Source organism: Vulpes lagopus, chromosome 14 (assembly GCF_018345385.1).
Source record: "Vulpes lagopus strain Blue_001 chromosome 14, ASM1834538v1, whole genome shotgun sequence".
NCBI lineage: Eukaryota > Metazoa > Chordata > Mammalia > Carnivora > Canidae > Vulpes > Vulpes lagopus.
In genome coordinates this window covers 26,296,030-26,319,095 of record NC_054837.1, presented here as the reverse complement: position 1 = coordinate 26,319,095, position 23,066 = coordinate 26,296,030, and the positions used below count along the sequence as shown (strand labels likewise).

Genomic DNA, 23,066 nt, shown 5'->3' with positions numbered 1-23,066 from the left:
TCCTTCAGCCAGAGAGCCGGCCTCGGGTCGAAGCCCCTCCAGGCTGCTGGGTTACAGGTGTGACCATGTTCTCCCGTCAATCCTGCACGTCTCTTGCAATGCTCAGGGTGCATGACTCGGTGCCCCTGCTAGCCCTCTGCTACTGTTAGGGCGTTTTGTTCAGGTGTGTTGCCGGTCATTGCAGCTGGCAGGGGTGGCTGGGCGGGGTGGATGCAGGGTAGGCGGACCCAGTGCTGGAAGAGGGGAGTGGAGAAAAGGAAACCGAGAGTGGGAAATGGGCGCCAGAGCCCAGAGCTGCTGCAAAGAAATGAAACTGAAAGCGGGAGAGGAACGGAAGGCCTGGGGGGAGGAGGGAGGCGGAGGAGGCTGGGGCAGCAGCGCCGCGCTCCCGGCCTCGGGCGGAGCAGGGCCATGGACGTGTACCGCAGCCCCGCCGCGGCGCTGGCCAGCCTGGTGACCCGCCGCCTGCAGCCGTCTGCCGACTTCCAGCGGGTCGCCTGGCGCGCCCTGGGCGCCCTGGCCACCACCCTGCGGGAGCGCGGCCACCGCGCGGCCGCCCAGCCCTGGAGGGTGCTGAAAACCGCCAAGGTAGGCGCCTTGGGGGCGGGGGGGGGGGGTCGCCTATACATAGGAGCGACCCTCAGATGATGCTGGCAAGGGACCCTGGGCCATGCGGACCCCCACGGTTCCGATCAGCTCTTTTCACTCCTGTCTTTGGCATATTTAGACAGCACACTGCTGGGCCCAGCGCCCACCACAGCCCGGCCGGGTGGGGACAGTGAACCCCACCTAACACGGGGGAAACTGAGGCACAGAGACAAGATCATGTGTCCAAGCTCCTAAGAGGTCCAGCCAGGTGTCAAAGCCAGGTAGCCCGACTCTTGCATCCTTGCTCCTCTGGGCTGCCTCTCATGGGTTCGCTCGTTGGCTCAGTCATCTGTCTACCTGGTCCAGACAGACGCCAGCCCTCACACCACGGCTGACCCTCAGGATGCAGACACATGAGTATTCTTTAATAGCCCTAATAGCCTATTTACTGAGAAACTGCCCAATAACAATAAACACAGTCTCGTTAAATGAGTCATCTGGCGTAATGCTCACACTTAGTGAGGTACGATTATTATCCCTGTATCACGACTTGGGAAACTGGGACTGGGTGTGGGTGAGCCACCACCCAAGGCCAGTTTTTGTCACTTAAATGCCACGCTGCTGCGGGGACCACAGAATGCCCACAGACTCAGGGAGGGAGGCGTCAGCTGCTATATCCTCAGTGCAAATTCAGGGGCCCCAGGGGTGCATGAGGTTAAGCTGGCTGGGGTAGAGGGGACCTGGAGCTTGTCAGGGGAGAGATGAATACGGAGCAGGGGATGCCCCCAGAGCAGCTAGTGCTTTCTGATGGTGGAGTCGTAGCTTGGGAGGTAGGAAAGGGGAAGGGGACAGAGAAGAGACACGCAGCCTATGCAGTGTGGAGGTAGATTTCTGCCTTGGAGGTAGACAGGAAAAATTTCTTTGGAGCAAGAATTTAAGAATCTCTAAACCTCTGGCTTCCTCGGCTTCCCTGGAAAACCTGGAACAGTTCTCGTGGTTGCATTTAGCTTCCGGCCTTCTGATGGCTCCAGGCTTTCAAGGAGGCAGTGGTGAAGTGGGTACAGCTATGGGCTACCCTTCCAGCCTTGAGAAGCTGCTCCCTGCAGAGAGGACTCCGTGGAAGAATGGCTGATTCCAGGGCTGGACTGGGATGTGCGATGTGCGAAATGAGCCTGGGACTTCTGGGTCGACCAGAATGCAAAGAAGGGGTGATAGACCTCAGAAGAACTGCCCCCCCCCCCGGGAGGCGCCAACATGAAGGAGCTCCCCTGCTCCCTATATGATTACCAAAAACGTCTCTCAGCATTGCAAAACATCCCCTGGGACAAATGTCACCCCCCCCCCATTGGGGATCACCACTTTCTAGATACCCATGAAAGTGTATGTGGATGAAATGACACAGGGGCTGGAATTTCTCTTAAAATCACATAAAGAGGAAACAGGGGTCAAATAAAAGGAGCAAATATGTCAAAGACTTCTTTAAAACCCTTTCTTCGGGCAGCCCGGGTGGCTCAGCGGTTTATCGCTGCCTTCAGCTCAGGGCCTGATCCTGGGGACCCGGGATCGAGTCCTGCGTCGGGCTCCCTACATGGAGCCTGCTTCTCCCTCTGCCTGTGTTTCTGCCTCTCTCTCTTTCTGTCTCTCATGAATAAATAAATAAAATCTAAAAAAAAAACCCCAACCCTTTCTTCTTCCATGTAAGTGTAGAAATGTTCATAATAAAAAGTATTTTAATCTATGGGGAGGGGGTGTGGGAAGAAGGTGGGCTTGGAGCTGGATCTCCTGAGTTGACCTTCTGACCTTCAAAGCACCTTGCTGCCTCTCCAGATGGGGTGTTGCTAAGCAACCTCCCTGCACTTTCGTTTCCCCATTTCCTCCTGTGTAAAGTGAGAGCAAACCACAGTACCTTTCTCCCAGGCGTGTTAGGGAGCTTCACTGAGATGATCATGTGCAAAATATGCAGGAAGTGCTCAGTCTACAATATTCTTCTGTGCTCTGCCCTGTTCCCCCTTGGATGTGAGGAGCTGGCAGCAAGCCAACTGGGATACCACTGGGATAATTAGCCATCCCAGCTTGGTCGGGGAGATGCCCCTGGAGGGCTAATCTTGCTTCTTGTCATTTCCGGTCTGTGTTACTCACTTCTCCGCCCTGAGCCTCACGGTCTCATGCAACCACAAGTAACCACTTCGGCGGTATTGCCTGGAAGTGAGATTACAGGTTGTCAGGCATTTGACAGAGCTGCAGACACAGAGGAGAGACTCTGAGCCTGCGAGTTTCCTTCCCAAATCCCTGCTGACAGCTTTGCAGAAAGAAACACCCTTCAGAGAGGTGCCGCAAATTCAGTGGATCGTATCATAGGCAAAGGTCACAAACATGTGTTCTGCAGACCAGAATTTGTTTCACCAACAGTTTTAAATTTTTAAAAAATTGAAAAATTTTAAATTAACAAAAATGTTCTGCAGTAGGTTGCCAACATTTAGAAACCATGAGTTTACAATTGAAAATTGCTTTTCGGGACACCTGGGTGGCTCAGCCGTTGAGCATCTACCTGCCTTTGGCTCAAGGGGTGATCCCGGAGTCCCAGGATCGAGTCCCACATCGGGCTTCCTGCTTGGAACCTGCTTTTCCCTCTGCGTGTGTCTCTGCCTCTCTCTCTGTGTCTCTTGTGAATAAATAAATAAAATCTTTTAAAAAAAGAAAATTGCTTTTCTTTAAAACTCAGAGCTGGCTGTGCTCGACCTGAATTCATTCATTCATTCATTCATTCATTTGAGAGAGAGTGAGCATGAGCAGGGGCAGAGGGAGAGGAAAAAGCAGACTCCCCACTGAGCAGGGAGCTTGATGTGGGACTCAATCCCAAGACCCTGAGCCGAAGGCAGATGCTTAACCGACTGTGCCACCCAGGCACTGCTTGACCTGTATTTCTGCATGGCTTCAAATGCCAGGAGCTGTGTGCCCACAGTCTCCCCACACAACCCCCTTGCTTCACTCAGGTTGCCTGCCAGCCCGTGTGGGCCCTAGAATGGAAGAATGCAGAATTCTGAGTTATTTTTTTTCCTTTATAGGGAGGCTCTGCCGGCCGGGGCACAGCCCTGAGGGGTGGCTGTGATTCTGAAATTGTCGTCTTCCTCGACTGCTTCAAGAGCTACAAGGACCACAGCGTCGATAGGGCAGAGATCCTCAAAGATCTGTCGGACCTGCTGCAATCTTGGTGGCAGAAACCCATCCCCGGTCTGAACTTTGAGACTCTTTGGCAGGACAGGCCCGGGGTCCTACAGTTCCGCCTGGCATCCACGGACCTTGAAAACTGGATGGATGTTAGCTTGGTGCCGGCCTTTGACGCTCTGGGTGAGGGGTCCCTGGCCCCTTCCAGGCTTGGGGGCAAGATCATTGGGAGTAAGACAGGGCTTGCTGTTCGGACCCTGCCCCAACCTTCTATGTGGCCTGGGTGACCCTCTCTGGGCTCCAGTTTCCTCACTAAACATACTGAGAATGGGCCAAGAAGGTCCAGTTCCTCATGGATCTGTAGTCCTGGTGTCCAGGTGCTTGGCCCTTGCTCAAGCAACTGGGGAGACTTTCCTTCAGCTACTGCCTAGATCAATGCTGCTCAGCCCTTCTATAAATACCCCAAAGGAGAAGGCAAACGGGAGGTGCCTGGGAGCAGGGGACTGCGGACAAGGCCAGAATTCTGCAAAATCTTGTATTTTTATCTTAAAAGCATTAATGTGATTCCCCTTCATATTATGTCCATGCTTGATTTAATATAATAATGTGCCCCTGTGCCCACATATGTAAAATGAGGTTAATAATAATGGAACCCTAGTAATGCATCTTACAGAGTTTTTGGAAAGACTGTATGCATTAATGCATGTGATGAACTTTGAACAGTGCCTGGCACATGCTGTGACTATATGAGTGCTTGTTGTTATTTTCTTCTTCTTATTTTTTTTTTATTATTATTATTTTTTGTTAAGATTTTATTTATTTATTCATGAGAGGCACAGAGAGAGAGGCAGAGACACAGGTAGAGGGAGAAGCAGGCTCCATGCAGGGAGCCCGATGCAGGACTTGATCCCAGGACCCCGGGATCATGCCCTGAGTGAAGGCAGATGCTCAACCACTGAGCCCCCCAGAGGTCCTATTATTATTATTATTATTATCATTATTATTTTCCACCATTCTTATTATTCTTATTAACCATGATGCTCTGGGGGATAGCTGTCGAATTTATCCAGGTTATGGTGTCCTGGCAGACAGCCACACAATCCCACACCTGCTACACCCACCCTCTGGGTACACATATATTAATCATAATAGCTACTACTTATTAAATGCTTAGCTATTCCAAACACCGGACATACTTTATCTCATTAATTCTCAAAATAAACCTATGAGGTCTGTACTGTCTTATCTTCCTTTTTATTAATAAGGACACTGAGGCACAGAGACAGACAGTAACTCACCCAAAGTCACACAGCATGGAAGCGATGATAGGAATCTGGGAAATTATGGAGAGTGTTCACATTTCCCAGGCTAGGCCCACAGGAAGTGGTGGAGAAAAGGCACATACTGTAAAGCCAGCCAGCTTTAAGTGCCAATCCTGTCTCCATCACTTGCCAGCTATATAACCTTGGGGAGAGTACTGAATTTCTCTGAGCTTCAGGGTCCTGGGCTATAAAATGAGGTGAAGAATACTTCCTGATAGGGTTTTGGTGGAGATATGGGGGGCTCACATGAAACTTTCAGCAGAGCGCCTGCCTGGCATGTCCAAAGCACTAAAAAAAAATTAGCAATCCCTGCTAAGGCATCAGAACCTCTTGCCTTCTATTTCTCCAGCTGTTTCCCTCTGGCACCAATTAATTAAAGGTATGTACGGTGGTATTTTAATACTGCCTGAGGGAGCCTCGGGGCGGGAAGAACTGCCAGGTTATAAGTACTCCTGACTCAGCTGGAAGCATCATTCCTATTTAACCACCTTGGGATATGGCTGATCTTCAGCCTGGCCCTGGGTTTGGAAGGAAGGGACCCTTCCTTCTGGCCTGGAGCTTTCCTCTCTGCCACATGAGAAGCTCCAGGCCCTCTTCTTTATCCTCCAACCCCCATGCTAGTGAATCTCTGCTCCTTCCACCCCCTGCCACCAAATTTCCCCCCAGTTTCTCCATCCTGTGCCTCGGAACCCTTCCTGATTCGCATCATTTTCCACTCACAGGGCAGCTCTGTGCTGGTGTCAAACCCGCGCCCCAGGTCTATTCGACTCTCATCCACAGTGGTTGCCAGGGGGGCGAGCACGCAGCCTGCTTTGCAGAGCTGCGGAGGAACTTCGTGAACGTTCGTCCGGCAAAACTGAAGAGCCTGATCTTGCTGGTGAAGCACTGGTACCGTCAGGTGAGGCCTCCCCTGAGGGTCCTTGATGCAGGCATATGACTGTTTAAATTTGTGATTTCATGGCAGTGAGAATATTTTCTTATGTTTTGCAGCCATTCATGTTTCTCTTTGTGGGAACTGTCTGTTCATATCATTTGTTTATTAGTTTCCACCACGTTAGGTGTCTTCTTATTGTTGGTTTGTTGGAGCTCTTTATATATTCTGGGTGCTAATTCTTATTGAGTTACTATAATGTAAATCTACTATCCCTGTCCATGGCTTGTACTTTCATTTTGTTCATAGGTCTCTCACCACAGAAAAATGTTTGAATTTTAATGTAATCAGGTGTGTTCATGTTTTCCTTAAGAAAAACATGATTTGTACTTCACATTGTCTTGTGTAATAAGACTTTGCCTATCCTGACTTTCTAAAGTTATTCTTCTGTGGTTCCTCTCAAAAGGTATTAAGATTTTCTTCTTATGTGGTTTTAGGGCTTTGAAACTATCTGGAATATTCTATGTATGGTGTGAAGTAATGTGGAGTTTGTACATCTCCCATTCCAGCCTCTGGAATAACAACCTCCCTCCAAAATATGCATGTTTGTTGATAGACTCTTATGCTTTGAGGAAGGGGTGCCCAGCCTGTGCCTGGAGATGAGGGAACAAGCCCACAAAATGTTAGGGCACATGGCTTAGTCCTCTTCTTGGACCATTCATCATAAAGCAAGTCTGGTCTGTGGAGGTCCTGGATTCCAGTTCTTGCTCAGCCACTGACTTGCTGTGTGACCCTGGGCAAAGTCTGCCATGGTTTTCTTTTGAGGGATCAGTGACAATCTCACATTAGCCACTGGCCTCTCTCTGGCTGCTCCCCAGTCCTAAGGGCTTGAATCTCACATGGGCCCATGACTTTGCTGAAGCTCCAAGTCGAAGGCAGATGGGAAATATCAGGTTGCTCCTAGAACATAGCATCTCATCCCAGGCTTCAGCGTGTGGGGTCTGCGCCCCAGAGCCTGAAAGATCCAGCAAAGTTCTGCAGAGAGCTCTCTTTTCCCCTCCCCTTCACTGTCTTACAGGTATGCCAGGAGGAAGCGAAGAGGGAGATGCTGCCTCCTGCCTATGCCCTGGAGCTGCTGACCATCTTCGCCTGGGAGCAGGGCTGTGGGAAGGACGCCTTCAGCCTGGCCCAAGGCCTCCGGACCGTCCTGGGCCTGATCCAGGAGTATCGGCAGCTGTGTGTTTTCTGGACGCTCAACTATGGCTTCGAGGACCCTACAGTCAGGAGCTTCTTAAGTTCCCAGCTGAAAAAACCCAGGTACCTCCCCATATGCCCCACGCACCCACTGTCCTGGGCTAGGGCCACGGGAGATAATTAACGCGATAAAATAGGTCTCATTTCCTGAGGGCCAAAGCCAGGCACTGTACATGCACTCCCTAACTGGATTTAGCCCCAGAGAGAAATTAAAATCACTTGGGGCAATTTTGGTTTTTTTTAAAGACTTTATTTATTTATTCATGACAGACACACAGAGAGGCAGAGACACAGGCAGAGGGAAAAGCAGGCTCTATGCAGGGAGCCCGACGTGGGACTCGATCCCGGGTCTCCAGGATCACGCCCCGGGCTGAAGGCAGGCGCTAAACCGCTAAGCCACCCAGGCTGTCCAGGGCAGTTTTTAAAAAAGCTTTTTCTTGTGTGAACATATTTTATGCGTGAGGATTTTAGCGACACATAGTATACACATCCAAGGTGCACATTTTGTTTTTTGGTTTCTGTTTTTTTAAAGATTTTATTTACTTATTCGTGAGAGATACAAAGAGAGAGAGAGAGAGAGAGGCAGAGACACAGGCAGAGGAAGAAGCAGGCTCCATGCAGGGAGCCTGATGCGGGACTCGATCCCAGGACCCCAGGATCACGACGTGAGCCAAAGGCAGACACTCAACCACTGAGCCACCCAGGTGCTCCTTAGGTGCACATTTTGGTGACTTTCTGTAAAGTGAACATGCCCGTGAAACCACCATCAGATCAAGGGAGAACAAGCTTCCCTTTTATTTCTCCAGGTCAGCAACTTCCCAAAGGTGACCCCACTCTGACTCTTACCATTCCAGTCCTATCTGTTTTGAAATCTTGAAATGGAATCATACGACATATGCTTTTGTGTCTGGCATCTCTTTCTCAATATCACGCTTTTGAGATTCTTCCGTATAGTTTTGTGTACTTGCTTATTATTGTTGATTGTTTTGTGTTGCCAAATAGTATTCAATTGTGTGAATTTATCACAATATGCTTTCCATTCTGCTGCTGATGGATATTTGGTTGTTTCTGCCCTGGGGCTATTACAGGAAGGCTGTTAGGAACAGTCTAGAAGGGCCTCATACATGCACTTCTGTGTATGGGCACCATTGGATACACGTGTAGGAATAAAGTGGCTACATCATGGTGGTAACTCTGAGTCCCTGGGGATGGATCCTCATATTTTATGATTCTCATGTGCTGCCAGAGTTGAGGAAGGACTTTTGCTCCAATTTAATCTCTACAACAACCCACCAGAGCAGGCACTGTGGTTATTCCCATTTTGCAAATAAGGAAACAGGTTCAGAGGAGGTAAGCCATCTACCCCAGGTCACACTGAAAGTGGAAGAGCTGGGATTGGAACCAGTTCTGCTTGACCTCAGAGCCCCTGATCTTGACCATCTTACTAAACAGAATCTTCCTGTCCCTCTGGATTTGCAGGCCTGTGATCCTGGACCCGGCTGACCCCACATGGGATGTTGGGAACGGAGCCACGTGGCACTGGGATATACTGGCCAGAGAGGCAGAGTCCTGCTATGAGCACCCGTGCTTTCTGCAGGCGGCAGGGGACACTGTGCAGCCCTGGGAGGGGACCGTGAGTGAGGGGCTCCTGGGATCCTCATCAGGTGTAAAGCCACACCTAATTCACATGCTCAGTGTTCCCTGAGCATCTACTGGGCGCTGGGGCCGTGGGGTGTGGGACAGAGTTCAGAGTGGAGGCCACAGGCACTCAAACAATCTGATCACCAAGCTGAGCCATCTTTGAGTGCATGCATGGGGTCAGTGTCTGCTTACCACAGTGTCTGCCCAGCACAGGGCTCCTTTTAAGAATTTATCCCGTCTGTAAGGGCACTTTTTTCTAATCTTCACAAAGGCACCGTATGGGCCAGCAGTGCACCCCCTCCCCCACTTCCCACCTCTGAATCTCAGTCACCCTGACTATGTTGGGAGGGGGCTGGCAAGAGAAGGGATGGAGAAACTTCTATGCCTGCAAAGACAACTCCTTCAACACACCTCCAGGGCCTTCCACGTGCTGGGTGCTCAGGTTTAGACCACCCCATCCAGCGAGACGATGCCCAGAGGACCCCTGGGAACAGCAACAGTCTCAATGCTGTGCCCCCAAGGGCAGGAAACAGGCAGCCCTCATGGCCAGCTCCCCGACCCCCAAGGCCAGACAGCATCACCCCTTCTACGCTGGGGAAGGCTGTGGATCTGTCTCAGATCACCACCAAGGACCTGGACCGCTTCATCCAGGACCACTTGAAACCAAACCCCCAGTTCCAGAAGCAGGTCGGCAAGGCCATCAATGTCATCTTGGGTTGCCTCCGAGAGAAGTGTGTCTACAAGGCCTCGAGGGTCAGCAAGGTGAGTTGGTGGATGGGGACGCTGATGGAAATGTCCTGGGTACCACAGTAAGGAAGGGAAGGAGCCAGAGCGACGCAGCTGAGGGCTGGCAGGTATATATCCGAGTGCTAGCTTTTAAACAAAATTTTAATGATAGTTTTTGAAACCACAATTACCGTAATCAGACCACGTCCCTCCTCTGCTCAAAATCCTCTGTGGTTTCACAGAGCACAATGGCTTCAAGGCTGGTAGGATCTGGTCCTGGTCTCTGACCTTTGCTTACCCCATACTGGCCTCTTGGCTGCTTCTTGAACTCACTGGGCACAGTCCATACTGTCTGGTTTCTATTTCTGGAATGTTCTTTTCCCCCTCCCTCCATCCACTTGGCTCCCTCCCCCTCCTTCAAGTCTGGGATCCCAGTCCCCTTCCCACTGAGGTCTGACTGCTCAATTTACAGCTGCAACCTCCCTTCCATCTCCAGTCCCCTCACTATTTTATTTGTCTCCACACAGCACTTAGCACTTTCCGGAGGCTTTTGTTTGCTGACTGTCCCTCCTTCCTCTCCCCCTGCTAGAATATAAGTTCCAGGAGAACAGGGAACTTGGATGTACTCCCATATCTTGGTACATGTGAGTGCTCAATAAATATGTCTTGAACAGATGAATGAATGGATTGGTTGGCTGGTTGATTAAAACAGGCCAACAAAGCACATCTGCAGGCCTCATTTGACCCTGGGACCTCAATTTGCTACCTGTGGTCCAGATGTGCAGTCAGTAGATGCTGCAGGTGATTGGCCAAAATCTTTCATCCTTGCACCCCATGCCACCGCACTCCCGTTATCTGTTGCTGCAAGTTGGTCTGACTCCTGAGGGTCAGAGGGCAGGGGCAGACAAATATAGTCAGACCCTGCCAGGCTTCTAAGAATCAGAGGTCACAACCCTTGTGCAGCCTGCCTCTGTTGTGGTGGCCCCGGGCCCCACATCAGTGAGACAGTACTGTCGGGGCTGCAGATGGGGTGGAGCAGTTGGGGTCAGAGTCTGACTCCTGAGCTCAGGGACAGTCATGGGTTTGAGATGTTCCTTCCTCTGCAGGGGGGCTCCTTTGGCCGGGGCACAGACCTGAGGGGTGGCTGTGATGCCGAACTGGTCATTTTCCTCAACTGCTTCGAGAACTACAGGGACCAAAGGGCCCGCCGCCCAGAGATCCTTCAGGAGATGCAGGCACAGCTGGAATCCTGGTGGCAGGACCCAGTCCCCGGCCTGCGCCTCGAGTTTCCTGAGCAGACCATGCCCGAGGCTTTGCAGTTCCGGCTGGTGTCTACGGCCCTAGAAAGCTGGATGGATGTGTGCCTGGTGCCCGCCTTTGATGCCGTGGGTGAGGGGCGCCTCCAGCCTGTGCCTTGGGGATGAATTCCCTTGCCCGCTATGCTACGTAGCTTGTCTAGGGGTCAAGATCACTCACCTTGCAGAGTCATTGGCTGGATTAGTGAAAATTACTGAAAAGCACCCAGCACATATTTGGTGCTAAAAAAAAAAAAAAGTTCTATTTTACGTTGTAGATTGTGCATCACTGATTGCACTGCTATGTGATTAACGTTCAGATATTAATAAAGGCTGGTGAGTAGCTGGGTTAGGACATGCCGCTGTCGTCGTTAGAGCTGTGCCCTCAGCGCATTTCAAATGTCCACAGGGCAGCTCTGTGCTGGTGCCAAACCTGCGCCCCAGGTTTACTCGACCCTCCTCCAGAGCCACTGCCAGGGGGGCGAGCACGCGGCCTGCTTCGCGGAACTGCGGAGGAACTTCGTGAACGTTCGCCCGGCAAAACTGAAGAGCCTGATCCTGCTGGTGAAGCACTGGTACCGCCAGGTGAGGCCTCCAGGTATCCTTGCTCCTCTTGGGAAGCAACCGCTGTCGTGGCAACTGCTTCAGCCAATCAGCTCCTCCCCTAGGCAGACAGCTCCCCTCCTTCACTTCTTGTTGGCCATCCCAGGTCGAAGGACCACCTCCTCCATCCTCCACTTCTTCCCCGGGCCGGAAGCCCTTGCTGAGAGAGGGTCTCTCCTCCATCAGGCCCCCAAGTGCTCGTTTCTTGTGGTTGGGCTTCACCATCCCTCTCTAGCTCATCAGTTTCTCCCCCTTCCTCACACTGCTGATGCTTTCCCTGCCCTTGCCCACCCCCAAGCCCTAGCTTATGCTGTTCCACCATTACTGTCCTCTGCAGAAATTGTACTGAATAAACCCTGGGCATCCGCCACTAAACACTTCTCTGAATGCACTGGCAATCATGTATTCATTCAACAAACATCTCCTGAGCACCACTGCTGCTAACATCACTATTGTGACAGCCGTTGGCATACCAAGCTAAATATGTTGGAGCCCCCATTCTTGTACACCCTAGGAAGAGAGACTCCATGCAAAGATCAAGTCTGGTCTCGGGTCATTGTGTGACCTTGAACAAGTCCCTATCCCCACCCCGGACCTCTGTTTATCCACCTGTAAAACAAGAAGCGTTCTATTTTTTCTGTGTTTTTATTTTTTTTATATTCCCCCTCCCTCTCCAAGTACATAGGGCCATGCTTAGCACATAGTAGGTGCTCATATCCACTTACTCTTTGGTTGGCTTTTGGGTGACATAGGTCGCAGCTCAGAACAAAGGACAGCAGCCAGCCTGTGCCTCTCTGCCTCCGGTCTATGCTCTGGAGCTCCTGACCATCTTCGCCTGGGAGCAAGGCTGTGGGGAGGATTCTTTCAAAATGGCGCAAGGCTTAAAGACTGTTCTAGAGCTTGTCCAGCAGCACCAGCAGCTCTGTGTCTACTGGACAGTCAACTATAGCTTCGAGGACCCAGCGATCAGAACACATCTTCTTGGCCAGCTTCAGAAACCAAGGTGCAGATCCACTTCCCCATTGCCTTTCCTGCATCATCCTTCTCCTCTCTCGCTGTTGCTGGACAGTCATTGTATCCAAAAGGGGACCAGGGTGGGATCTGGGTGCCCCAGGCCCACTCCCGACTCTGCTTCCTTCTGGACTCTTTACTGAGGAAGCAGGGACACCAGAAGCCCCAAAAGGAGCCAGGGTCAGTTTCATTAACACAATAAAATATCATTTCTTAGATTAAGGGGCCTAATACCTTCCTGACTGGAGCAGCCAGGCAGGAACCCTCCTGTGCTTGTGAGAGATTGGGCCAAGCCTAAGGTCCTGACACTCTTCTCCTTCTCTCCAGATCCCACACCCTTTCCTAGTCCCTCTCACCACCACTCTCTGCTCCTTCATTGACTCCCATCTTCCCCACCCCTGCCTGCCCATCCACTCTGCCCCCAGACCCCTGATCCTGGATCCTGGTGACCCCACCTGGAATGTGGGCCAGGGCAGCTGGGAGCTGTTGGCCCAAGAAGCAGCAGCTCTGGAGACTCAGGCCTGCTTGAGGAGTAGGGAAGGCACATCTGTGCAGCCATGGGATGTGATGGTAAGAGAGGAATCCCTAGGGTGGCGGATGCTGTCGAGACCCCCTCCCAGGTCCCCTTTCCCCACTGGTGCACACATCCCCAGCTGCTCAGAGTGTTTGCTGCTGGCACTTACAGCTGAAACATGCAGATTGTTCAGTCCCAGCCAGGACTTGATTAACATGGGTACAAAAGGCCCTCCTCTGTTCTACGGCAAGACCAGCTCTATGATGCAATTCTTAGTCCAGTGTCCCCACCGGATCAGGAAAAATCTTCCTCCAGCTGGAACCTTACTTAGCTCCTTCTCCAGCCCTCTCCTACTTCCCTCACTCCCCTTCTCCCGCAAGCACTGCCCCCAGTTAAACCATGCACAGGAAGCCCCATCACAAGCTCTACTTCCAGGGAACCCCGCTAACGATGATAGCCAGTTCCCAAAGGGACGTGATTTTATCGCATTTACCATTTTTCAGCAGGAGCTCATAACCAGTGCTTAATACTCCAGACAATCCAGTGAGGCATGAGCCTGGTTCTTGCCCATATGGGGAGACCAAGGCTGTATGTTGGTGGTGGAACCAGGACTTGAGCTCAGGTCCTTCTGATGCTACCACAAAGACCTGCCAACCAGCTGAGGAAGAAGAGGGATATGGGAGATAGATAGTGAAGGTCTCATCCACGTAGAATGTCAAGAGTCAGGGCCGGGGCATTCATTGGGAGTCCTGTCTCAATACCTGTATTCTTTCTGTAGCCTGCTCTGCTTTACCAAACCCCAGCTGGGGACCTTGACAAGTTCATCAGTGACTTTCTCCAGCCCAACCGTCAGTTCTTGGCTCAAGTGAACAAGGCTGTTGATACCATCTGCTCATTCCTGAAGGAAAACTGCTTCCAGAATTCTGCCATCAAAGTGCTCAAAGTGGTCAAGGTAAGTCCCCAGAGAGCTGTGGACGAGTGGTCGGGCAGACTGCTGATCTTTCCCGGGGTTACCAGGGCCGCTTTTCCGCTGATCACCAGGGCCAGGCCTGACCCACTTCTGTAGTCCTTATAACGATCAGCACAAGGCCAAGTATAGAAGAGAAACCAGAATGTGGTTGTGGGTGGATGGCAGAGAAAGGACCCAGATGTGTCCAACAAATCTGTTTTGGTTGCTTGTGACTACCAATTCAAGAGGAGGAACAAAAGAAATATATTGGCTGATGCAAACGGAAAGCCCTGGAGTTGATCTCCCATCAGGTACAGCTAGATCTAGGAGCCCATGCAAGGTCACCGGGACTCAGCTTTTCATCTCAGCTTTTGACTCTGCCATCTTGTTTTGGGTAGGCCCTCTCCATATGATGATCCTTAGCATTTCTAAGCTTCCAGAAAGGGGAATTCTGTTTTCTTAAAGATCAAATGGAAGGCTTGGAATTGAATCTCATTGTCCTGACTCAGGTTATCTACCCATCCCAATAATTACTGGGGCTAGAGAGACATCATGCTCTGACTGGCCAAGCCTGGCTCCTATGGTGGAGTCAGCTCCACATGGACAGGAGTGTGGGGGAGGGCGATTCCCCCAAAGAAATTCAGGATGCAGATTCCAGAAGGTAGAGAAGAGATTCTGGAAGTGTATAAAAAGCCACATTATCTGCTGCATTGGATACAACCTCAGTCCACAACTGAAGTCACAAGTGAGACTCAGGTCACCTCTAGAAGATTATCAGCATAGAGTCAGCCAATGAAAAGTCCCAGGCCTGATGATTTGCTGTGTGACCTCAGGCAATACCTTCCCCTCTCTGATTCTTACCTTCCTCATTCATAACACAAAGATGATAACCTGGTTCACTGGTTATCAACTGTGACTTCACTTAGAATCAATCACAAGGAAAATTTTAAAAATTTTACTGATACCAAGTCTGCCTCCCAGGCCAATTAAATCAGTCTCAGGGGCATAGGAGCCAGATATCAGTCATTTAAAAAAAAAACTCTCCTGGTGTAGACGGGCTTGAGAACTACAGGCCAAAAAGAAAAAAAAAAAAAATCTCTCAAGTCTCTCCTAGACCCCAAACCTGATGGAATGAGAAAGTTTGCCATTGTTGAAGGGTTTTAACTTTTGTCCTGAACATTTCTTTTTCTCATAATCATCTTGTATATTAACCCCATATTAAAGAGGTAAAGGAGAGAGGTTAAGTGACTTGCCCAAGGTTACACAACAAGTTCCCGACCCACAGGCTCTAGCAGAAGTCCTGCGGGGGTCAAGCCACCTCTGTGTCCTCTCCAGGGTGGCTCTTTAGCCAAAGGCACAGCTCTGCGAGGCCGCTCGGATGCAGATCTAGTGGTGTTCCTCAGCTGCTTCAGCCAGTTCGCTGAGCAAGGGAACAGGCGGGCTGAGATCATCTCAGAGATCCGAGCCCAGCTGGAGGCATGTCAGCAGAAGATGCAATTGGAGGTGAAATTCGAGATCCCCAAGAGGGAGAACTCCCGCGTATTGAGCTTCTCCCTGAAGTCCCAGACGATGCTGGATCAGAGTGTGGACTTTGACGTGCTGCCGGCCTTTAACGCCTTAGGTGAGGTACCCAGGCATAGTCCTGAGAAGGGGAAAAGCAGAGGCAGGGCTGCCAGGGACGGTATTTGAGGTCTCACGGTGCACAACCAGACCACACCTGTTCACAGTGTAGGCATTGTACACATGTATGCTTGTCACCAGTTTCCTGCAAGGTGTCTGGAGAAAAGGGGAGAAAAGGATGCCTTTTTCTTTTTTTTTTTTTTTTTTAATTTTTTTAATTTTTTTTTTTTTTAATTTATGATAGTCACAGAGGGAGAGAGAGAGAGGCAGAGACACAGGCGGAGGGAGAAGCAGGCTCCATACACCGGGAGCCCGACGTGGGACTCGATCCCGGGTCTCCAGGATCGCGCCCTGGGCCAAAGGCAGGCGCCAAACCGCTGCGCCACCCAGGGATCCCAGGATGCCTTTTTCTATTTTTTTTTTAAGATTTTGTTTATTTATTCATAGAGACACACACACAGAGAGAGGCAGAAACACAGGCAGACACAGGCAGAGAGAGAAGCAGGCTCCATACAAGAAGCCTAACGTGGGACTCGATCCCGAGTCTCCAGGATCGCACCCCAGGCTGCAGGCAGCGCTAAACCGCTGCGCCACTGGGGCTGCCCAAGATGCCTTTTTCTAATTCACACTACAGTGTTATGTGGTCTAACAGTGGCTCTGGGCTGCGTCCTTGTCTCAGCAATTGCACCAGCGTGACGAACGTCCTTGAGTAAGGGACTTCCCTACCTTGAACACCAGTGTCTTCCCCTGATGATGTGGGTATTGGAGTGTCTCAGCATATCCCCAGCTTCAAGTATTCGTGTGCTACTTGCTGCCTTCTGCACTTGCCACAGACCTGTAGGATCCAAGAGTTCAATAAATGCACGGAGTATGTGCCTGGCATTCTTCCAGGCACCACGGATAAATCCCTGGACAAAACAGACCTCTTTGTATCTATTCAGTTCTGAGTTTGCATTGGAGAGTTTGCAGAGTGAGGACATCCCCTGTATCTGGATGTTTTTGGTTCCTAAGGTTTGGAAACAAGTTACAAGGAAGGGACTCACCCGGAAATGTATCTGAATCTACACGGTTCTTCAGAAAGCAAGAGTTTGAATGTCAAGGAATACCTTTAAGTGCAATGAAACCAGAGGGTGACATCAGCTCACCACGTACAGTCCTGTTACCCACCGGAGGCCCTGAGACCGAGGCTTTCCCTTTGTTAGAGAGGGATGAGCAAGCATTCAGGAGCTGAGAGCCATTAAAGATGTGTTAGCTCCCAGCTGAGACTTTCTTCGTGATAGATAGACAGAAGGGTTGAAAGGGGGCAGGAAGGAAAATAAGATTCTTGCCAGGGACTTAATGCTGGGCCATGCCATGTGTGGGCTCCAACTAAAATCCCCTGTGACTTACCTTTGCCCAAGTGGGCCCTAGCCCACCCATGGGGAAAGTGAAGATCCTGGAAGTAGGAGATCCTGGAAGTCCTTTCTCAGTTGGCCCCAGCGGGACTCTGGGAAATGAACTGATGGTGGCCTCCTCCCTATCTCCAGGCCAGGTGGTCTCCAGCTACAGGCCCCCGTCTCAAGTCTACGTGGACCTCATCTACAGCTACAACAATGCGGGCGAGTATTCCACCTGCTTCACTGAGCTGCAGCGAGACTTCATCATCTCTCGCCCCACCAAGCTGAAGAGTCTGATCCGACTGGTGAAGCACTGGTACCGGCAGGTTTGGCACAAGGACGGGCCACCCTACTGGGAAACATTGAGAGGGGGAGGAGGAGGGGGCAGGGGGCTGGTGGAGCAGAAGGAGGGATATTTCCTAGCTCTGGGACCTGAGTTTGCCTCTCTGTAAAATTGGGCTGGCATCAAAATCCCAAGTTACAGGATTTTGAAGGGATGATGCCCGGCCAGGCATCTGACATGTGGAGGTGCTCAGTGAAATTTTGGGGTGTGTTTGCCAGCTCTGGAAGGGTCCCTCCTGTACTGCTTCATTGCCAGTGCGAACGGACGCATCCTCTTTCCCCTATTCCCCAGTGCAACAAGATGCCCAAGGGAAGAGGCTCCCTGCCCCCTCAGCATGGGCTGGAACTCCTGACGGTGTACGCCTGGGAGCAGGGTGGGCAGAGCGCCCAGTTCAGCATGGCCCAGGGCTTCCGCACCATCCTGGAGCTGGTCAGCCAGTACCGTCAGCTCCGTGTCTACTGGACTGTCAACTACGATAACGAGGACAAGACTGTCAGAGACTTCCTGAGCCGGCAACTTCGCCAGCCCAGGTTCTGGCCCACCCTCCCCATCACAGAGTCTCAGATATGGGGTCACTGGCTCTCCCCACATCCGGGGGGCTTCGGGGGGAGACAGCAAAATCCTCTTCCCAGAACTGAGCTCCTTCCTAACAGGGATATCCTTAGCACATAAGGGACAGGCAGTCTGTTTCCTGGCCCCGCTCTAGAAGTAGGGTTGCCAGATGAAATGCAAGACTCCATTCAAGTTTGAAATTCAGACAAACGGTGAATGACTTTTTAGTATAAGTGTGTCCCACGTGGTATTAGGGATATACTTATGTTGATCCAAAGCTCAAATTTAACTGGGCATCCTCTCTTTCTGTTTGTTAAACCTGGCAACCCTACCTGTGAGCCCACCGGGTAATGTAAGCATGTCTTATTCTTTGGGATTTTGCCTGCCTCCGCAGAGAGAGCAGAGGTGCTTTCACAAACTCATGATGCATCTCCAGCCCACGGATAACGGCAACTTAGCATGATATGTTGAAAAAAACTCTGAGATGGTGACATCTCCCACAGGTGTAGGAAGGGAGAATGGTAGGACCAGTACCGAGACTAGTTACCAACGCCTGCTACCTGCTGAAGGGGTGTGGCCCAGATGAACATGGTGATTGATTAGTAATGTCTGCCCTGGATGCAGAAGGGAGAAGTGGCCCGTGCAGAGTATTGGGTGAGGGAGAACAGTCCAACCAGTCCCTCAGGAGGATACCCAGATGTTACTAGGATAAAACTGACCCTAATGGGAATTGCAGGCCCATCATCCTGGATCCAGCTGACCCGACAGGCAACCTTGGCCATAATGCTCGCTGGGACCTGTTGGCCACAGAAGCTACAGCCTGCATGTCTGCCCTGTGCTGCACAGACAGGGATGGCACCCCCATCCAACCATGGCCAGTGAAGGTGAGAGAACTATGTGCAGCAGGGGCACACTTCGTTGGGGACAGTGTGCTCAGGAGAGGGGCATGACTCCAGCCAGAGGGGCAGGCCCAGCCATGGCCCCATATGTGTGCCTATGCCCCATGTCCTGGCTGTCCCTGTGGTCTCAGCTTCGCCAGGAAGGTTAGGCCTAACCAACTTCTTCTATAACCTTCCCCCAGGCTGCTGTGTGAAGGCCAGCGAGTCTATGTTTGTACCAGATGAGCAGAAGGACACCAGCCCTGGAGTGAGGAGACTCAGGGTTATCTACTAGTGTGTGTGTCTGCGCACACAAGCATGTGTACGTGTATGTGAGGGAGAGATTGATCCAGTGATTCCACTCCTCTGTCCAACCTCCCATCTGACATCCCTGCCTCCCCACCCCGCACTCTCCTGCTCTGTGTACCCAGCCCGGCTGAGCCCCATTGAACACCCGCTTGTATCAGATGGGCACTGGCCACCTCACAGACTCCCCTGCCTCTTGTGCCATGCATCAGAGTCCAGGATCTGTGGGTTGGCCGCAGCCTGAGTTGCCAGCCTCCTGCCATGACAGTGCTCTCAGTTACTGTTGCATCCTACACTGTGTCCTACCCCTGCTGAGAATGTCCTCCACCTTCCTGACTTCTCTGCCCATCCAAACCAGCTCACATCTCCTGTTGAAACTCATCCTTGTCCTCCCAGTGGCCTCTCCTTCTTCTCCAGTCCAACAACTTTTCACAGAGAAAACAGTCTTCATGCCATTTGTCAGCCACAGTCAGTTGATAGTGGCTGCCTGGAGTCCTGTGTTCCAGAGGATTCTGAAGAATGGCTCCATGCCTGGGAAGAGTGATCTGATCAATTAGTGATGTCTGCCATGGATGCAGTAGAGAAAAGGGATGGCATGAGTGCTGTGATTGATTGGCAGTGTCTGGCCTGGATGCAGGACTACAGTGTATGCCTAAGCTACTGAGGAGCTCTCTGAGCTCAGCCACTGGCAGGAGAGCATGCCCAGATTGGCTAGTTTTGTCTGTCACAGACAGGGAGTGGGGGCATGTGTACTATGCAATTCCTCATGGGACACCTGACTGAACGCCTTATGGCTAGAGCCTTATTTTCTTCCCCAGATGTGTATCTTAAGGGCCATGCCCTATTTGCCTTCCTGAATTTTTCCTGGGCTCCTGTCTTCTCTCTTGACCTGCTAGAACATTGCCAATGGGATTCTCCATCCCCAGAGCCTAAAGATGCCAAAGCCCAAACAACAGTGCACAGCCTGCTTCTTCTCTCTGCCTCCCAGGGCAAATGCACCAGGTGCATGCGAGGGGCACTCCAGTGTCCCTCTTAGTCAGGGCTCAGCACAGAAAATGGAATAGTCCAAGAATCATAAGCAGAAAGGGACTCGATCTAAATCCCCGGATGGTCTGGAGGAGCTGAAGGCAGGGGCTGTGACCGGGCTGTGGGTTTCAGATTAGAGTACCATGGCTGAATCACCGGTCAGGAAGCTGTTGCTGCCAATGGCACTGTCACTGTGCCACAGCCTCACAGCCTCACAGCCACAGAGCGGGGGGCCAGACCCAAAATGTTGGTTGTCTGGGCTTGCTCGCCATCAGCTCAGCAGGACGATGCCTCGGTCTCCCTTCTTTAGCACAATCTGAATTACAGCCAGAACTCTGGCTGCAGGGCCCGCAGGAGCAAATGTTGAGTCTCCCACCCTTCGTAGCGCAGGGAGGAACAGATGCCTAGCACTGGCAACCAGAGTCTGGGACAGCATCCGTAGCAGTTGCACTGTGAACATCTGTCGTCTGGGTGGGTGAGGGGTGGTCCATCCCAGAGGGAGGACCAGGAGGAGGCAGGCCAGCAGGAGCCATTATGCATCTCCCCACCCCCTGCCCCTACTGCCCCCCTGCATGTCTCAGAGAGTCTGATGCTCCGTGGCCTGTTGCTGGGCACTGCCTGTTGGGTGCTGAGTCCCTTGGGGCTGCTATCACAAAGAACATCAGAACAGGTAGCTTATCAACAACAGAAATTATTCCTGGCAGTTCTGGGGGTCAGAAGTCAGCACAGTCAGGTTCTGCTGAGAGCCTTCCAGCTTGTACATTCCTTGTGTCCTCACAGGGCAGAGAGCTAGCCACCCCTCCCTCCTCCTCTTGTAAGGGCACTAATCCCATTCCTGAGGGCTCCACCCTCAGACCTAATCGCCTCCAAAGACCGCAGGTCCTCATACCATCACAGTAGGGGTAGGGTTTCCACATAGGAACTGGGGTACGCAAGCCACTGCAGGGATGCAGGATGGGGGTGGGGGCGAGGAAGGGCCTTTCCCCCACTAGCTCTGTGCTTGGAGAGAGACAGTGCTAGAGAGCAGTTCCTCTGCTTCCCCTGGGACTAGGGCTAGGAGGGTCCCCTACCACCTGTACCACCTGTGTGCCTCCATCCCTATCCTGCCTGCTCTGGCAGCTGAACTGATGCTGAGGACACATGGTGCTAATAGAGTCTTCTTAGACTACCTCACTGCCTGCCTGCATATCAGGGGATGGGATTCTCAGGACCCCAAGTTAGCCCTTTGGGGTTGGCCAGTTCTAAGAGCTCAGGGCAGACACTTGCAGGCAGCAGAGACCTACCCCACCAAGTGTCCAGCAGCAGGTGGGGACCTGGCCTTGGCCTCACAAACTGCTGGTGTCTTCCTGGGAGGAACTGGGCTGGTCTGAATAACTTCCACCTCATGACAGGGACTCTAGGCTTCCCCCTCAAAATGATTCTTGAATTAGGTTACCCTAATTGTGAGATGGTGGGAAATGGGGTAGATCCAGTAGGTAGAAGGTAAGGAGGACCAGTCACTTGGGCTGGGCTGATCCGAGCAGGGATTTGTTTTACTCTTAGCACCTTGATTTTTGACAATGGCCACCCTGGTATTGACATGGTAACCCCACTGTAACTTGAGGGCTTCCTGATATAGCCACACCCTTCAACGTCAATCTTAACTTGATTTACACATTTAATGATCCTAAAGATATCCACAAAATGCCCTTGTGCGCTTTTCTCTGGAAGTAGACAAACTGATACTGAAGTTCTTATGGAAACATATGCATGCAAGAAAAGTTCAGAAAAATGCAGGAAAAAAGGGAGTAGCCCTAGCCACTATTAAAATTTATGGGGGGGGGGTGCACCTAGGTGCCTCAGTGGTTGAGCATCAGCCTTTGGCTCAGGTCGTGATCCCGAGGTCCTGGGATCAAGTCCTACATCGGGCTCCCTGCATGGAGCCTGCTTCTCCCTCTGCCGATGTCACTACCTCTCTCTGTGTGTCTCTCGTGAATAAATAAATAAAATCTTTAAAAAACAACAACAACAACAACAAGGATCCTTGGGTGTCTCAGCGGTTTAACACCTGCCTTTGGCCCAGGGCCCGATCCTGGGGTCCCCGGATCGAGTCCCAAGTCGGGCTCCCGGCATGGAGCCTGCTTCTCCCTCTGCCTGTGTCTCTGCTTCTCTCTGTCTCTCAAGAATAAATAAAATATTTTAAAAAACAACAACAAAAACCTTAGTAAGAAGCCACAGCCTTAGGGTAAAAAAATATGAAAAGCTAAATGTGATCAATCAACAATTGGATGCTAAACAGAGAGCCAGAAGGCCTCCTTGGTAGCACACACAGAGGCTCCATTGCCAGAAGCCAAAAGCCAAAAGCCAGAAGCCAGAAGGAAATGAGGAGCCAGTCCAGAAATGCACAGTGCGCAATGTAGAACTCCAAATTGTCAAAAAATGACAATTTTTTTTAAAAATTAAAAGTTAAATTGAACAAAAAACAAAAAACACAAGGCAAGCCACGTTACAAGGGGGATCCATTATACTACTTCCAGAACATTTTCATCAGCCCCAAGAGAAACCTGAAACCCATTAGTAGTCACTGCATTGCCATGACCCTTTGCCCCCAATCCCTGGCCATCACTCATCTGCTTTCTGTCTCTATTATCAACACTTCATATAAATGGAATCACACAATATTTGTCCTTCTGTGTCTGGCTTCTTTCACTTAGCATCACATTTTCGAGGTCCATCTGTGTTGTAACTTATATGTCAGTGCTCATTCCTTGTTATTACTGGACAATATTCCATGGTATGAAGAGACCACATTTGTCCATTCATCCTTTGATGAATGTTTGGACTGTTTCCACTCTTTGGCCATTATGAAAAATGCTATGAATGTTTGTATATGATTTTATGTAAACATGGATTTTCATTTCTCTTGGGTGTATATAGATGCCCAAGAGAATTGCTGGAATCATGAAATTACTGGCTTACATGTGTTTAACCATGAGGGCCCACCTCCCCATATTCCACAGCAGCTGTGCCATTGACACACCCTCCAG

The 23,066-nt window shown here is 51.1% G+C and overlaps 1 protein-coding gene across 1 annotated transcript in view; it reads left to right on the top strand.

Moving 5' to 3' along the window:
• The first annotated feature begins 338 nt into the window (after nt 1-338).
• OAS3 (2'-5'-oligoadenylate synthetase 3) overlaps nt 339-23,066 on the top strand; it is a 45,276-nt gene continuing 22,548 nt past the window's right edge. The window contains exons 1-15 of the mRNA XM_041728531.1: nt 339-588; nt 3,654-3,936; nt 5,798-5,973; nt 7,025-7,263; nt 8,680-8,833; nt 9,259-9,603; nt 10,674-10,956; nt 11,272-11,447; nt 12,218-12,468; nt 12,902-13,046; nt 13,769-13,942; nt 15,275-15,560; nt 17,086-17,261; nt 17,570-17,808; nt 18,567-18,714. Of these exons, the coding sequence (XP_041584465.1) occupies nt 412-588; nt 3,654-3,936; nt 5,798-5,973; nt 7,025-7,263; nt 8,680-8,833; nt 9,259-9,603; nt 10,674-10,956; nt 11,272-11,447; nt 12,218-12,468; nt 12,902-13,046; nt 13,769-13,942; nt 15,275-15,560; nt 17,086-17,261; nt 17,570-17,808; nt 18,567-18,714 (3,252 nt within the window). The 5' untranslated portion in view covers nt 339-411. The remainder of the gene's footprint in view (nt 589-3,653; nt 3,937-5,797; nt 5,974-7,024; nt 7,264-8,679; nt 8,834-9,258; nt 9,604-10,673; nt 10,957-11,271; nt 11,448-12,217; nt 12,469-12,901; nt 13,047-13,768; nt 13,943-15,274; nt 15,561-17,085; nt 17,262-17,569; nt 17,809-18,566; nt 18,715-23,066) is intronic.